The 17,563-nt window shown below is 50.9% G+C and overlaps 2 protein-coding genes across 4 annotated transcripts; one reads left to right on the top strand and one right to left on the bottom strand.

The window, feature by feature from the left end:
- Positions 1-6,751: 6,751 nt before the first annotated feature.
- Positions 6,752-17,484, bottom strand: LOC123814844 (BLCAP apoptosis inducing factor). Its single transcript, XM_045832933.1, has 2 exons — positions 17,342-17,484; positions 6,752-8,673 (listed from the first exon to the last, which is right to left on the bottom strand). The coding sequence occupies exon 2, from the start codon at positions 8,495-8,497 to the stop codon at positions 8,234-8,236; it is 264 nt and encodes an 87-aa protein (XP_045688889.1). The 5' UTR covers positions 8,498-8,673; positions 17,342-17,484; the 3' UTR covers positions 6,752-8,233.
- Positions 9,669-13,496, top strand: NNAT (neuronatin). Of its 3 annotated transcripts, none has more exons than XM_045832931.1 (3): positions 9,669-10,604; positions 11,525-11,600; positions 11,833-13,496. In XM_045832931.1, exons 1-3 carry the CDS (start codon positions 10,386-10,388, stop codon positions 12,057-12,059), a joined length of 522 nt encoding a protein of 173 aa, XP_045688887.1. In that variant the 5' UTR covers positions 9,669-10,385; the 3' UTR covers positions 12,060-13,496. The 3 variants fall into 3 exon arrangements, with proteins under 3 accessions (XP_045688887.1, XP_045688885.1, XP_045688886.1); XM_045832929.1 differs by having other exon boundaries at positions 11,525-11,605; positions 11,833-13,493; XM_045832930.1 differs by lacking the exon at positions 11,525-11,600 and having other exon boundaries at positions 11,833-13,486.
- Positions 17,485-17,563: the final 79 nt, after the last annotated feature.

The following is a 17,563-nucleotide window of genomic DNA, read 5'->3' as shown; positions in this document are numbered from 1 at the left end:
CCATTCTTCCTTCAGTTGGACAGACGTGGCACTGTGTGATCTGGTCCTGCCTTCTCCATCCCCGCCTCTTATTTCATGCTTTGGCAAGCCCGAACTATCTACAAGCTCACCCATGATGCTTCTTACTTTTGTCTCTGCTCTATACCTGGAAACGACTCATCCAGGTGCCTCTTCTGGGAACGCCCCTGGATGCTCCCACAAAACTTCACACTTGCACCACCCACCCCAGTGGCTCCATGCTTTGCCCACGTCCCAAGCATATCTCCGGCCATCTTCTTACTACGTATCGTTTTAGTATCTGTGTCTTTCTTAGCTCTTTGAGCAGGCACCACATCTTACCTTCCGATTTTAATGCCCAGCACCATGCCTGACACCAAATAGACATTCAATAAATGTTGTATAAATACACAGACCATTTGCCCTTTGTGAAACTGTCATCTCTCCATCCCTTCGACCATCACATTACCTTCCAAAAAGTTTACACCCATTCACATTTGCCTTAGCACTGAGTAATAGTGCCCGTTCCACTGTATCCTCATCAGCATCAGCAATGGGTATTCTTAAACTTTTTTTCCTAGTTTGTTGATAAAAACTTTTATTTCCTTAATATTCTTCATTGTTGATCTTCAGTTATTAATAAAATTAAATATTTTTTTGAAAAAAATTTTAGTCAATTCTATTTCTTCTGTGGACTCTGTAGGTGAATTACATACTTATCTGTTGCATTTTTACTATTAATGTTTTTGCGTGTCCTTCCATACATTATGGATCTGCAAATAGTTTACCCTCTCTGCTTTTTGGTTCTGCTGGTGATGTTGACTTTGGAAATATTTAGTTTTCACGTAGTCAGACTGGTTGGTCTTCACTCTCTTGATGTCACTTTGTTGCTTTTCAGCTTAGTGGATACCCCCCATTAAGACACTTGTTAAATATCTAATTCCTTCCCTCCCTGGTTTTTAGTGGATACATAGTTCCTTACTGATCTTTTAAAATAGTTTTTGAATCTGGGTACGTGTTCTCAGGTGAGATTGGAAATAAATTATTATTTTTCCTTCAATAGTGAGGGCCCCAATATTGGACAAGGCTTCCCCTTGTGGCTCTGACTCTGAGCTAAGCTACTTCTTGCTGATATGGCATCGGGGCCACGGCCTTCCCAGAGAACACACCACCTGGACAGGCAACTGCAAGGCTGTGGGAAGGTATGCTTTCAGGCACAGTGACAATGGAATACAGGGAGGCGTTCAAGAGGTAGGAGAAGAAAGCCTTTCTGGAAGCCCTGCCAGGACAGTGTATGAAGAGATGGTTCACTACTTTGCCAATACTAATGGCTGAATCTAGTTGGTAGCGACCAGTCTTGAGGTTTCTGATTTTGCAAGGAAACATTACTTAGGGATTATAAGAGGAGAGCCCATACCCACTCCTCACCTGCGTCAACCTACCTGTACAGACTCTGCCAGGACATTTCACCATCAGCAGAAAAACCTCTCCACCAGTTACTGCCAAGTTCATCTTCAAGGGTGCTGTAACCATCACCATGATTCCTCCATGCTCTAAGAGGTGGACTTGACCCAGATCCTGGGGCCATCATGCCTCTGTCCAATTGCTGCCCTAGGTACCAAGGCATCTGAGGGCGATGCTAGAGCTAGAAAGGAACTCGAGAATTACCTAGTCCAACCACCTTATCTGACAAGTGGGGAAACTGAGATCCAGTGAGGGGAGGGGACTCGCAGCCCGCTGTTGCCACAGGGAGGACGCCAAGCTATGGAGCCTTTTACGAGGTTCTTCTCATGTATTTTTGGGAGATATTAGTGTCCGTGATAGCTGTGTGCAAAATATTAGTCTGCAGACTGGAAAATACTTCCACTTTGGAGATGTCAAGAGGAGACTTGGGAGACAAACCCAAAGGAAAGAATGAGGTACTTAATTCCTTGGGGAGTCTAGGCATTGGTTGAGCCATCTGTCCATCTACCCCTGCACCCCCCGCCAGCCAGACAACCAACAGGTTCCGTGCCAGGCCTGGTCAGGCAGGTACTGTGCCTGGTCAAGGGACAAAGACTACACCATACCCTCGAGGGCTGTGCAGGGTCTTGATGGCCAAGCTAAGAAGTTGGGACCACAGGTAACAGGGAACCACTGAAGGGCTATTTGTCTTCCTCCCTCAGAGATCCTTTCAAGTCTGCCTTGACTTTAAGCTAAGATTCTTGACAGTTCTGCACCCAAGAGATTTAAAGTTGATTCTTTAACACAAAAGATCTTTTGATTAAACACTTGCTTGTCTTAACACACTTTCTTTTACACAGTATGTCCAAGATTGAAGTAGCAAGGGTAAAGTTCACTCATGTTTTACAGAAGATGGCTTTAGAAATGTTAAGCTTCCTGGTCCAGCACCCTGAAGAAGGGTGCGCAGAGCAGAGCAGAGCAAGGCCGCATGGGCAGTGAGTGAGGATCGGGCCCAGAGCCTAAGCTCCCTGTTTCTCCCCACCCACTCCCACCCCTGGGGCAGCCACTATCAGTGCAGGGGCTGGGAATTGGCAGAGGGCTTACGTTTGGAAGACGTGGTGAGCTATGTAAGTGCTGACTTCCCACAAACTGCCAAACTGCCGAAGAAAAGTGGTGAGAGGCTAGAACCACTCAAAGGATTAGTCTTTGGAGAAGGGTCATGTGCAACCCACTTCTGACAGCACCCAAACACATCTGGCACTGGTTCCTCATGAGGAAGAGGCTGGACAGGCAGTGATTTCTCTCCAAGAGTGGGGAAAATCCACGAAGGTCCTGAGCAAGCTGGCGGCCAAGCAGAGATGCAAAGCCGGGATTTTGGCCTCTCAGGAAAGAGCTATGCCTTGATATCCTCTCCCTTTTAGGATACTGTCCTCTGGGGGCTTGTAAAAAATAAGGAAATTCATGCTGAGACATATGGTCTCTCAAACAATTTCTCTCGGCTAACTCTGCCACAGCCTGAAAGACACGGCATTGAAATTACCTGCTTACAGGACTTTCCGCTGCCCTCCCTCCTGCTGAGGTGAGCCCCTCAAGGAGGGGCTGGACTCATTCTGCATCAGGCTCAGTCCTCCCTACATGAATGAATGAATGGGAAAGCTGATGATCAGATCACATCCGTGCCTGAGTTCAAGAATGGTTGGTGGTGGGGGACCACCGAAGAGAGGAAATAACATTGTGAAGACTTCACCTTGAGCAAGGCCATGGTGCATGTTATGATACCCATGCTACAGGTAAGGAAACTGAGGCTCAGCGGGGCATAGGCACAAAGGCAAGGGCATAGGGCCTGGGACTCCCAGAGGCCTCTTCTCTCAAGGTTCATTAGTCCTAAACCGTTTCCAAGTTCACCCCGACTCACTGTCTGAGCCCTGATAACCCAAAAGGAGATCAAGGACTTCTCCCTGAAGCCTCTCTAGCTGCTGCTTAGGCAGCTTCTTCCCTTCACCTTGAGCCCACTCCCTAATTGAAGTTTTTCTCAAGATATGGAATTCTCCCTTAGAAGCCTGGTAGACCAAGTCCTACCCCCTCTCTGGCTTTCAGGAAGGCACTGGGAAGGGGGGCTGTCCTGGGCTGAGATCAGATAAGCCCCTCACGGTCAGAATCAGCTTCCATCACTTGCTGAGGTGAGCACCCCTTAGTTTTCCCTCTTTTCAGAGCAGTGACCTTTTCACCAGTATGGGGGGGGGCGGTGGGAGTGAGGGGTGAGCGGTGGGAGTGAGGGGTGAGCTCTGCACTGGGTGCCGGAGACGGGGTTCCCACAGTCCTCCTCTGGCCTCCTTTCCTGCAGCTATTCCATGGGAGTCAGCTTTCCTGCTCTCATCTTTCTCTGTCCCCTCCCTCCCCAGCCTGCCTTCTGCCTTCCCCACGTCTCCCCATTCCCAATGACTTAGAAAGGGCAATGGCCTTCTTGATGGCCCTGCTGCTTTCACTGCTCAAACACTAGCCTGTTCCCTACTGAAAAACAAAAAACAAAAAACAAACAAACAAACAAAAAACCTACCCCACCTCGAATGCTGTTCTGACTGGGTCACCCTTACTCCCATCAGATACTTGTCTGTGATAGTCCCAATCAGTTGGAAACTGAAGAGTTCTTGGGGCTGAGTTTTGGGGACTGCCACCACCACGTCAGCCTTAGACACCTCCTGTGCCTCCCAGCACAGTCCTCCAGCTTTAAGTAGACTGATCTCTAAGCCAAAAGGCCTTTTGGGGTTCTGACTGCAGAGTAGCCACGTACTACTGGTGGTCCTTCATTTTACTTTCAGCCCAGTCAGGTGCTTGATCAAATGGTGGGAATTAGCATCTCATTTATTATTTCACTGTTTCAAACATTTATTCAGCCCAAACATCAGTCCTCCCCAGCCTACATTAGCTCCCTCTTAGACTCCTCCTACGGCACCCACCACAATACATATATATTTATTTACACACACACACACACACACACATCCAGACGATTCCTTGATGTCACGGACTATCCACCTTGTCCACTATGTGGCCCAAAGTCCTGCTTTCCTACATGGGAGTCTGATAAGGACCTGATGATTGAATACTAACAACTCAAGCCCCCTCAGAAGGTAAGAGGAGCCCAATCATTACAAAAGAAAGTTGCCTAGCCCTGACACCAGCATTAAACAGAGGGCTAGGCAAAGTGCTTTAGGCAAGTGGATCTCCAGGGTGAGGGAAGAAATCCAGGAAGGCTTCCTGACAGAGGCATAGCAGGGCTCACTGGCTAAAGCATAAAGCATATGCAGGCTACCCTGCAAGGGCACTGCCACCTTCCCAGAGCTTAGTCACCTTCCTCAAATGTATCCAGGAGGATCCTAAGATCCTAGGAAAAAAGATTCCCTGTATATTAGGGCTAGGAAGGTTGTGTTTGCTCCAAAGACTACACTTTACCTATAAGGACACGAAGGCCCAGAGCAGGACACAGACTACGTTCCTAAAGAAGCCCAGACCTAGGCCCCATGGGGTCCAGCAGGTACCATGTCACACTAGGAGCCCAGAGACCAGCAGAACTGGAGAGCATGCTCCTGCTGTGTTCCAGAAGAGGCATCTACTTTTCCTTTTCCTGAAAGGTGTTTCAGGAAGAGAGGGCAGGGTGCTGCCGGTGCTGCCGTGGTAAGGTGGCGAGTACTGTTGGGCAGAGAATGCTGATTTGGCAGTCACCTTGGGAGGGGCTGGGCTACAGGCTCCCTGCTGGGAAGGGTCAGAGATCTTTCAGAGGGAGGCCTATTTGTGACTTTTAAGCAAGCCTGACCTATGACAGAAAGCTGGTTCTAAGGGAGAGCAAAATAAGCAATAATCTTGGCTTCATTTATCATCCAGGTGCCTCCACAGGAGAGTGGGGCCACAAAAGCCTTTTTTGTTTGTTTGTTTTGTTTTTGGAATTTGCAATTGTCTATTTTCTTAGTCTTCCCACTAGGCTAGAATCATGTGGTCCTGTGGAGTCAGGCCCCGGTCTTGCCCCTGAAATCCCCAGCAAGCATAATACAGGGACTCAATGTTTGCTGAACAAACGTTCCTTTCCACACGTGTGCTCCTCAGCTTAAGACTTTTCTGAACCAAGAAATATATCCTGAAACCCAGAATTCAGACAGAAAAGCACTGGAAAATCACTCAGGAAAACTACTCAGCAGATATAATCAATAAAAGTTTGGTTCTTTGAAAATACCTTTAAAATGGACAAATCTTTTCAAGTTTTTTTTTAAATTTATAATCCTTACCTGAGGATATTTTTTAAAAAATTGCTTTTAGAGACAGAAGAGTATCGATTGGTTGCCTCTGTGCCCAGACCCACTATCTCTTGCACCTGGACCAGGGATCAAACCTGCACCCTAGGTACATGCTTTGACAGAGAATCGAACCCACAACTTTTCAGTTACGGGACGACACTCCAACCAAATGAGTCACACCAGCCACGGCTTTGGCAAGTTTTGATCAAGAGAAAACACTGACAAGCAACAGTAGGAAAGAAAAAAAGGAAAACTGACAATAGGGAGATTTGAAAGGGCAGGAGAAAACTACACAGAACTACAGCGAGAAACTAAAAACCTAGGTAAAACAGGTGAACTATGAAATTACCAAAGACCTTTCGCAACTGTTATCTCAGCAAACCCTCACAATAGTGGCGTCTTGGACACATAGTGCTCCTGCTAGGTCTTCTAGAAGACACCGAGAAGTGGACACCCAGCACAGGGCCCTGGCAAGCTGTCCTGCGTTGTCTCAAAGGTCACAGCCACGGGAGTACATGCACGTCGACACCAATGCACACCTCTGTTGCGCTTCTACCCATTGCTTTAAGCTAAGGCCCCTGGTTGGACAGCCAGCCTTATTTGTTTTTCCAGTTCAGATGCCATAAGGGGTTTCACTTTATTTTTACTTCAAAAGCAGCACCATAAAAATCCTTGATGATTAGGGTTCCAGCTGTCTTAAGTTGTCAGGGGATCGGTTACTCAAATCTCCTATGGAGGGAAACAGTTTCAGGCGAGAAGCCATGGGAGCCGAGAAACTCAAGTGTCTCATCTCTGAAAACTTTCAGACTCCCTCCTGTTCACCGCCTGGCCTGCCCCCCTGCCCCCCGCTCCCCCCCATAACCCCCAACCCCACCATCTGCTCTCCAGAGAGCAGATCAAATTTTCGGGCTAAGGTACTCTGGCGCCAAGGACTCAGCCCCTCCATGCTACCCTTGGCCCCCACCAACTCAGAAATCCAACACCACGACCCAAATGGACTGCAGCCACATAAAACCACAAAGTAAAGTTTATAAAGCTTTATTAAACATTTCAAACAGCTGTGCAACGAACACACCAGAAGTAAAAGCTCCAGGATGCAGTCCAAATGTTCCACAAGTGTGGCCTTGCGGTCCCATTCCCTAGATGGATTGCTTCCAGTTCTGTCCTCTGCCTGGCCCACCTCCCTCACTGCTCAGGCAAGAGAAAGATGGTGCAGACTGGAGGGACAACCATGCTGATCCCCAGTGGGCAAGGGCCAGGAGAAAGTCTTGTTGCCGACACTTGTTACAGAAGTGCAGAAACAGAAAAAAAAGCAAGTGACAGTCACAAAGTCTTCCTGTGTATTCTTCAAAATATACAGTCTCTGTGTGCAGGACTGAAGGAGCTCCAGGCATGAGGACGGTGGCCACTGCTCCTCTCTGTCATGTTTGAACCACCTCGGAGTCCAGTGTGCTGGTCACTCTGCAATACCCATGCTAAATAAACACTGTAGCGCACCCACTATAGCTAGCTATTGCTAAATCTCAAAATCAGAACACGTTCAATAAAGCTTCTTGAAAAGGAATATACACATGTATTTGTACACATACACACACACGTACAGCACACCAAAAAATATCCAAACACCTATCAAGGGGATCGTGGCTGTTACGAAACACACAGTATTCTTCCATTCACTCGGCTGGGGACTGCTAGGTCTAGATCTACACGAACACGCTACACCTCAATCCTGCGGAGCATGCACAGGGGACACAATGAGGCACCCCCGCCCCCTCCTGGAGACAGCTGAGGAAAGCAGGAGAAAGGGCAAAGGAAGTGAGGCTGGGCATGAGCTCAAACCCCCCGGTGAAAGAGTAACGTGTATTTGTTACTTCTTTCTTAAAAATGAAGTTGAAAAAATACTGGAGATTTTGTGAACGAACAGTCAAGACATGTTTCTGTCTAGCCTGCTGACCAGGGAAAGAAGGGCAAAAAAGCGAGGCTCTCGGGCGTCAGCAATCTCTTTAAATTCGAGATAAGTGCAAAAATGAGCACTGTCTTTGACAGATGCTCCCCCCAAAAAGGAAAGGGGTAGAAGATAACTAAAGGGAGGGACTGAGGAGTTGGGAACATATTGGAAAAGGAGGAGACCCTGATGAGGGGTCACAGAGGTGACAATGAGACTTGGCATTTTATCAGCCCAGGTCATGCTGGGGTGGTTAATCAGGATGGGTGCAGACTCCTCGCAGGAATGAGGCGAGGGGGGTGGCCATCCTGCCAGCTGGGACCAAGATGGGGACAGAACACACAACCACAAGACCACCCACGACTATAGGATTCTACAATAAAAGCACCGGTCAGTGCCATTATTCACATTATAAGGATAAAACATCACAGGCCAAAAAGGCGCCGTCAGGAATGTGGAACCCGCGGGCTGCGGGATTTGAAACTCCAATGCTTTATGACCTATGTCAATGCCTCCCCTCCCGTCTTCTGCTTCCTTGGAAAGCTAAACAGGCAGGCCGTTAGGTGCCCACAACGCTGGGGTCGTGCGCCGATTCTGGAAGCGGGGAATCGGAGCAGTGGTACAGGAAACAATTTCCCCAGCAGCTATAGCAGATGAGGAAGAGGGCTGCCAGGAAAACCAAGGCACAAATTGTGCAAGGTTTCCGCTCCAGGAGGAAGCTGAGCAGGTAGAAGCCCATGAACATGGAGTGGCTGAACCACAGGGCGGGGTTGAGGGGCTTGGGGATGAGGAGGACAGGCAGCAGCCACTGGAGGCAATACATGATCTCTGTCAGGCAGGGCCTTCGCCAAGGCCGCTGGGCACCGCTGCAGGAACCGACCTAATGGGAGCCAGCGGGCGTGGGCGGCTGCCCTCCGCTTTCTTCAACCCTCACTCTCCAGGAGCTGAGCCGCTGTGCTCTCTGGCTGTCAGCCTGGGATCACCAAGGCAGCAGGGATCCTGAAGAGAAAAGTCAACATAACAGACAAACAGACAAAAAACAGACAGACAGACAGACAAAAAAAAAAAAAAAACAGGAACAGAATGTATACTTATTTGGGAAAATGGATCATGGTTAACAACAATAAATGTGAATGCCCTTGCCTCCCTGCCCACCCGTGGAAGTCTATTCATCTCCGAGTCACCATTTCTGGAAGCCTCCTGGGGTGTCTCCCCTGGGCTTCTTCGGGGCTCTTCCCGCAGGTCCCGAACAGTGGACTGGCTTTGCCTGGGCCCTGCCCAGCAGAGATCATGTATCGCCTCCTGGGGCTGCGGCCCGTCCTCAAGGGGTCCAGACCTCACAATACCGCCCTGTGGTTGCCACCGGAGGGTCATGCCCCACAGGATTAGCACAGGGTTCTCTCTCACAGCAGGTGCTGAGTAGAGTTAAAGCAGTTAGCGGCGCACGCACTGCCCACGGAGGAGATCGCAAGCAATGGATCCTCGCAAGCTTCGGGAAGCTGCAGCGGCGGCGGCACCATCAAATATTTTGTTTTAAGATGGCAGCCTGGGACGAGCTTGCCTTTTTCAAACAGCCTGGCATAATTTTGCCAAAACCAGCCAACTTCTTCGAAAGTCAATATAGAAAAAAAAATGCTACTTCATCCAAACTGACCTCGCTTGGATGATTTACACTCTCCAACTGCTGCTGGCACGGTATAGAGCCTGATCTCTGTGAGTTTTTAATCAAAATTATTTTCTGTCCACATAGGGACAAATGGCAGTTGGCCCCTGTGCCAGGCAGCGTGCTGGAGAGAGGTGCTTTCCAGAGGTGGGCCACTGGTGCCCCGTGACTGCGCTCGCAGACCGCGGTCAGCAAGGTCTAACTGCTGCGCCTGGAAACGGAGCTGCAGTAGCCACAACCCTCTGGTGGCGATAGCAAAACCTCGCTCCAGCCGCCCAGCGCAACGGGTACAAAGAACCTTGCTGGCTGAGGAAGACCTACCGGGGTCTGGGGTGGGAATGGGGGGGGAGGGGAGCAGAAAACAGAGGTTGAAATGACCTGTGCAAAAGCCAGCTATCCCAGGGCGCATTTGACCACACCACGGGAGAGCTCATCCTATCCCTTCCGTGCGTACAAAGGCGCCAATCCCTCCCGTAAAGGAAAGATACCTGGTAACTACCACTTTCCCGCCTACAGTTTAGTGCACTGTAGGATTCCTACAATCGCCACCGCCGTAGGTCTGGCAACCGTAAGAAGACTCCTTGGATCACAGAAAGATTACACGCTCCCACTCTTGTGAAACAGGGGACCCTGGCTCACAACACATCCAATACTAGAAAAAGAGTGCTGAACAGGGGCCTGTGAAGCTAAAACTCCGGGAAGGGGCATCCTTTTTACTCTGTGGGGTAAACGGTCCCTCTAAATTAGGATTCCATCTGTGCCGAAGGTGGGTTCTCGTACGGCACGGGACACTGGGCTCGAAGAGAGGAGGTCCGCACCAAGAGACACACACCCCCTACCCTTCTGCTATGTGCTACAGAGTTGCAGTTCCCCTCCATTTTACACTAAAATTCAAAAGCGGGGACGGCGGAATCTTCTGGAAAGGGGCTAAAATGAAACTCGGGAGGCGGGGGTCGGTGTGGAAAAAGCAGATGGATTATTTTTTCCTCTCGTAGCGAATGAGGAGCGCCTCCGGCTTACCCCCCCTATTAGACCCCTGAAAACGCACATGCGCACTTGGGTGGCGGGCGGGTACTTAAGGCGCGGCCACCGCGGCTGCGGCAGTGCGCCCAACAGCGGACTCCGACAGACCAGCGGCCCTCGGCGAACCCGCAGCCTTCGGCACACTCACTCTCGACGCCCCACTCTCGGAACCATGGCGGCAGTGGCAGTAGCATCGGCTGAACTGCTCATCATCGGCTGGTACATTTTTCGCGTGCTGCTGCAGGTAAATGGGCCCCGGTTCTGGGTGGGAGAGGGGTCCTGATACGCGCCCCCAAACCGGCAAGCCCACGTTGTAATTGCCGCCTCCCCGACCCGTCCTATCCTGATTGCCGCGATCCCTGCCTGCCCGAGTGCCGCGGCCGGCACCACGCGCCCCCACCCGTTCCCTGCGCCCTCCTCCTAGCGCAGACCCTTCTCAGTGCGCCCGCGCCCGGCCGGGAACAAAGAGTTGGGGCGCGGCGGGCGCCAGCCGCCACGGAACGCCGAGGCTCTTAGCGACCAACGTGGTAAGAAAAACCCGCTATACCCAGACTCGACCCCAGGAGGGAGGCGGGGCACGTCTGTTTCGCGAAAACAGACTTTACAACTCGCAGAGCAAAAATTTTCTGCCTTAAAGAATTGCGCATTGCGGGGAAATTGCATTAAAAAAATAAAGTGATTGCGGGGTTGGGACAAAAAATAAGTTAGAAAAAGGCACTTCTCAAAAACAAATGCAAAGCACTTAGCGAAAACCAACCCACAACAAATTAGAAAAAAGGAATTCACGGGAAAAAAATGAATTTGAGAAAATGCGCATTGCAGGAAAAATAGACAAAAACACTTAGAAAAATTACATTAGATAAAAAGCGCACTGCAGAAAAAAATTAGACAAAGGAGCAAACAAGAAAGTGAATCAGATAAAAGCGCTTTGAGGAAAATAGAAGAAAAGGCTCTTTGCAGAAAAATGGAAGAAAAAAGCGCTTCCTAAAAATCCAATTTCGCTTTATTAAAAAAAATCAAATTGAGGCAAAGCGATTTGTTTAAAAAGAAAAAAACCAGAAGAAAGCACTTTGCCATAAAATCATTTACTCTAAAAACACCCTTTGTAGGAAGAATTCCCTGCTAAGGAATTCTTTGCCAAAGGAATTGCATATTTCCTTCAAGGTGTTCCTGGAATGCTGCATTTACTGGGTAGGATTCCCTTTTCGAAATCATCCAGGGACCCAGCCCATTGCAAGAAGTGAGGTATACATAAGTTGTAGGTCCAATCAGCTTGCCGCCATGCAGCCTTCAGCACAGCTGGAAAAGCTCCAGCTGCCCCGACTTGTGGGCAGGCTGCGCCCCTGCCGCCTTTCCCAGTAGGGCAGGCGGGCGGGGCAGCGCGGGGGGGGGGGCGGGGGCGGGCACAGCAGCGCTGCAGATAGGCTGCGGGTGCCGGCCACTAAGGGCAGGTCCTGGGTCTCTCACTACAGGTGTTCAGGTACTCCCTGCAGAAGCTGGCGTACACCGTGTCGAGGACCGGGCGGCAGGTGCTGGGAGAGCGCCGGCGGGCCCCCAACTGAGGCCCCAGCCCCCAGCCCTGGGCGGCCTTGTCACCAGGTGCTCCTGTGCATCTCACCCAGCATGGGAGCCAGTGCTGCCCGGGGATGGGGGGTCCCCTGTGCTCTCGCGCCAGAGGAGCACTTGCCAAGGTCAGTGAGGGGCTGGCAGGCCTCCGGAGAAGCAGTACCGCTATGACGACAATACCAGATCCCTTCCGAGCCCCCTTTGCACCCGTCCCACTGCGGGGCGGGGGAGAGGGAGGAGGGGGGATGGAGGGAGCAGACCTCCGAGATTTGGGCACAGGCATTCTGATCTGGACCAAGCTGGAACAGCGATATCCAGCCCCACAGCCATGGCCATGCCAGCAGGCCCACCACAGAGATCCAGACAACCACGCCGGCCAGCAGAATGGACCTTCCAACACCACCAGCTGAAGCCCTGAATCTCTGAGCAGCAGACAAGGAGCCAACTACATGCCTGTGTGGCGGGACTGTAGGGCGTGGGTGAGGGAGGATGATGGTTAAGAAACAGAGTGGGGCCCTCTCACTGTCCCTTGCCTATGGCATGTGCATTCCAGCCCTGCTGCCTTTGCTCCCTCAATTCTCCCTCACTGCCTCCCAAGCCCACCCCACCCTAAAAAAATGTGTCACTCAATTCGGACCTATTCAACCAGTAAAAGAATCCCAACTTGACTAAAACACCTTCTCCGATCCCCCAGCCTGTCACTGATCTTTTTCCCTGGTCTCACGCAATTGTGGTCAATATTGTGGTAATTGCTAATTGTAATGATTGTGTAAGTGTGCATTAGTTGTGTTTCCCCAGCTAGATTGTAAGCTCCTGGAGGACAGGGACCACCTCTACAAAAAATAAAAAAAGTACCTCCCCCGTCTCGCACAGTGTCCTCGGACCCTGCGGGGCGGTGCAGGTGCACCAAAAAGTTCTCTCTTGTGGTTTCTTTTGTGGCCGCCATATATATATCTTAAGACTGGGTTTAGGTGCCCATTGTGGAGTGAGCAGGCTCCTTCAGAGAGGGAGGGCAGGAGGGGGAGGCAACAAAACAGTAACAAATTGGGACCCTCACACAGCCAGTTCCATCTCAACACTGTCCTGAGATGAAGGATCATACCCCCTTCCCCTAAGAGAAGTCCTCACTAGTGGTCTCGGAATAAGAGATCACTACCCCCTCCCAGAGGAGTGGGTGCCTTCACCTGTCCTGGGAAAGGGGCCTTGGCAGGTAATCACCGGGAAAGATGGGCGGAGGCAAATGGTGGGAGTGGCCTTCAAAATGGGGTACTAGTGACCAATGGGAGGGTGATCGGAACTTGGTTTTGGCAGGTGATCACTGGGATAGATGGGCGGAGGCAAATGGTGGGAGTGGCCTTCAAAATGGGGTACTAGTGACCAATGGGAGGGTGATCAGAACTTGGTTTTGGCAGGTGATCACTGGGAAAGATGGGCGGAGGCAAATGGTGGGAGTGGCCTTCAAAATGGGGTACTAGTGACCAATGGGAGGGTGATCAGAACTTGGTTTTGGCAGGTGATCACTGGGAAAGATGGGCGGAGGCAAATGGTGGGAGTGGCCTTCAAAATGGGGTACTGGTAACCAGTGGGAGGGTGATCAGAACTTGGTTTTGGCAGGTGATCACTGGGAAAGATGGGCGGAGGCAAATGGTGGGAGTGGCCTTCAAAATGGGGTACTAGTGACCAATGGGAGGGTGATCGGAACTTGGTTTTGGCAGGTAGTCACTGGGAAAGATGGGCGGAGGCAAATGGTGGGAGTGGCCTTCAAAATGGGGTACTGGTAACCAGTGGGGAGATGGGGGGGGTAATCAGAACTTCAGAACACAAAGCCCTATCTCCATCCAGGAGCCCCAAGGAAATGAGAATTGGGCAGGGTGGGCGCTGGCTCAGGCAATGGGCACAGGATAAGCAGTGTGCTGCGGTGCCTCCCTGACCCAGCTCACCCCTGCAAGCTTACAACCTCTACCAGGACCACGACAAAGGTATCCTGCCTGGTCTTGCTACTCTCCAGGGTCTCTTCCACTACCCCTCGCAAACTCTCTCCAGTTCACTCTCCCCAGTACTGGGTTCTATGCTTCTAGCAGTAGCCTCCATATTTTTAGGGGTGCTTACCAGGTCCCTGGTCCTGGGCTCTCCCCTGCCATCAAGTCAGGGTGGGTGGGTGGGTGGGCTGCTGAGCTTGACTTCTCTCCCCTCTCCCACTCCTCAGTGAATCAGGACTCCTTCCACATGGGGTCAGCTGACTGCCTCACCAACTGGCCCTGCTGTCTGTTCCGCTTTGTCTGTAGCTTTACATGTCCCTGTCACCACACACCTGTTCCTGGGTCAACACCAAAGGGAGGGAGTTGGAGGGCCATAAGTCTCTCTCTCTGCCACTTCCTCAAATTGCTTAGTCAGAGTTGTCACACACACTCTGGAACAGAAAGCGCTCTGCTCTCTTGAGCCTAATGTTTCCCTCCTCTCAGCAAGTACCTTGTGTTTCTCAACCCAACTACCAGCCCAGCATCACAGGATTATGGGGGTGGAGGATGCAGACCTCAGTTCTGATATTGGCTTTGCCATTAATCAGCCCAGGGAACCTGGCCAGGTCACTTCTTTACCCTCATCTTTAGTTCCTGTCTGTAAAAGGGCTGCTAAGATCCCAATGAACTCTCACACACTAGAGACATTCTGTTATCAAAATAGCAATCAAGACTCACGGGACTGGAATGGGGACGTGCAATCTGAGACTCCATCTTCCTTAGGCTGGGTGGCTCCAGCTCTTACCATAGCCTGAAGGTAAAACAGGTCTCCTCTTGCCTCATGAGTAGGCAATGCCCACACCTCCCTTCTGAAGCCCATCCCTTGGCAAGTCTGAAGACTGGAGTTTCTGCAGTTTTCCACACTAAACACCCAGAACCATGAACATATTTCAACATGTGTTCTCAATGAAGGGTGCCCCTCCCCTCAGAGCCTTCCAGGGGTGTGCCCACTGCCCCAGATACTCTAACCTCAGCCCAGTTTTAGGGTAGCTGGGTTCAGAGAGACAGGCTGCAGCAGCAAGGAAGGGTCTGGCTGCTCTGGACACAGCAGGTCTCTCTTAAGTCGCCTGCGCTATCTTTAAAAGGCAGGCGGCTGCTGGGAGCCCCAGGGCTTCCCAGAGGATCTTGGCAAAGCCCACCTGTGGGGCTTCCTCCACCCATACATCATCAGCAGGGCTCAGAGCATGGTGAGATGACAGACTTCCAGACAAGTGCTGCTGTGATGACCTACACCCGCATGGGCGGGCTTGAATGTACATGTCCACGCCCTCCTTTGGTCCCCCATTCCCAAACCCTCATGCTTTGACAGCAAACACAACCCAACAGAGAAGACAGGAGGAGTGTGCTCACTTTCTATTCCAGTGCTAGGCCTAGAGGTCTGATCTGAACACATCTTATTTATAATTTTCCCCCCAGCAGTGACACCATTAAAACACTGTATTCTGATAGAGAGCAATGGGAGGAATTGAAAATGACTAGAGTTTTATTGCAAATTCCTTAGTGCACAAGGCTAAAAGTCCACAGACCTCCCCTTTCCCTAAACTATCTGTTACCCCCACAAGGCCAAGGATAGAGGAGATGAGTCAGGAGAGAACTGGGATGGCTGTGTGGAGCTGCAGCAACAGGTGAGACTGCCCCAAGAAGAATGTTAGTTTCTTAACCCAACCAATTTCAGTTAAGCCACAGGGGAGTTCGGGTACCCTGACTCTCAGGGGCGTTATGTGACACTGTTACCTCTATCTGTGGAGTATTTGAATTGTGACTGAAGGAAGGGACAGGGAGGACAAGTTTCTTGAGCTTCCGCTGTGGAACAGCAACAGTTTATTACACATGTGTTGGATGAGGGAGAAGCTGTGAGCCGTTTGCTAGACATCTACTTTCAAACGTGTACCTGCTCAGGAGCCAGCACCCTAAAGTGAGAGTCTGAATTTGCAGTTAGTTCCCCCCCCAGGGACTTAAATAAGCACAGGTGCATACATGCACACACAGGCAAGGTTAATCTGACAAGTCTCTTTTTTCCCCCTGGTGACCTTTTACTTCATCTATACGCCCCAGAGACATGTCACCCTCCCCTCATCCCCTTGTCCTTCCCACAGGGCCCACACCCCAGCAGGACCCAGATTCCTGAGCATTCCCAGACACAAGTCAGAGAGGCAGGCAACACGTGGTCCTTGGTATATCACACAGCACAGGTTTAAATGGAAGGCATATGTTTCAATGTTTCAAATATTCGAGAACAACAACAAAAAGGTGGCCAAACCCAGACTTCCAGATTCCTCCTCGAAACAACATATTTCACATAAAAGGTTAAATTATTTTTGGCAGGAATTATAACAAGACCAGTTTCAGATACAGAATTGATATGGTCACTGGAAATCGGCAAGGGCTCTGAATCTTTTAACACATTTGCTTGACGTTAATTAGTCTCTTATTTAAAACAAATAAACACGATCTAACACTTGACATTAGCACTTAGGCTGGAACTTTTTTTGGTCCTGGCTTTGGTGTTGCTGTCCAGAAGGCTGAGGGGATGGTTGGACCATGTCAGGCAGGGCAAACAGAAGCTGTCCCCAACACACCAGTTCCCTGAAAGGGATAAAACACGATCCAAACCTATAAATAAGAAAGACCATTTCTTTCCTAGGACAGACCCCAATCTGTCCCAACATTTAGCACTGAAAAGGGACACGGAGGCCTGGAAGAAAAGCAAAGATTTGGAAGAGGTAAGGAAAAAGCAACTGTCCCCCATCCCCCATTCTTCTTTCCAGGCTGTAAGTGTGCCAGGCATTCCGTTCCTTCGTCTGCCCTTGAGGGCCACTCCCCATATATAATGGAGGAAAAGGAACGGGTGTCCAGACGACATAAAGCTAAAGGGTGTAAAAAAAGGACCCGAGACTCGAAGTTAAGTCAACCTCTCACCCCAGACACTGAAGCAGGGGCCCAGGGCAGGAGACCCTTTTATCCTCTACCCCACAACCCTTCTGGCATAAAAATGCAACTGAAGTGGCGGGGACAGAGTGACAGGCCTCCCAGATGTCGGGTCCCCTGCCATGGGACCCGGGGTTGAAGAGGGGTGGTCGCGCCCCCAACCCTGTGCTCCCTCCGTTCTGCCTGCCCCATCCCGGGAGCGGACAGGCAAGTGCTGACCTTGGAGGCCACCATGAGAACCCAGGAGTCCCGTAACCCGCCCTCGGGCAGGAAAAGGACCTCCCAAGGCCCCGGCTGGGGCCAGACAGGGCAATCACGTGACACCCGACATAGGTGGCTAAAGGGTGCGCGGAAAGAAAACCCCAAAGAGGGACAGGAGACGCCTAAGGTGACCCCGAAGGGGCAACATGGCGGCGCGGACGCATTGGGGGCCTCTCACCCCTCCCCCAGGAGGCCGACACCACGGTACCTGAGAGCCCTGCCATTAGGCGCCGCCGCCACTGTCGCCTGCGCGGTCGCAGCCTGCTTCCACCTCAGCTCGCCACAGACGTCTCAGGAAGCAGAGGAGACGCCCCCTTCGTCTTCTAGTCCAGCCGGCCGAGGACCCCTTTTGGGACTTGGCTGTCTATAAAAGATGCCTGATCATAAGATCCAAATTGAGGACGCCCTTGCCCGATATCCCTCAAATATC

This window comes from Phyllostomus hastatus, unplaced genomic scaffold, assembly GCF_019186645.2.
Source record: "Phyllostomus hastatus isolate PE091 unplaced genomic scaffold, TTU_PhHast_1.1 phas_contig_17, whole genome shotgun sequence".
NCBI lineage: Eukaryota > Metazoa > Chordata > Mammalia > Chiroptera > Phyllostomidae > Phyllostomus > Phyllostomus hastatus.
The sequence above is the reverse complement of the archived record's forward strand: the minus strand, read 5'-3'. Positions and strand labels throughout refer to the sequence as shown.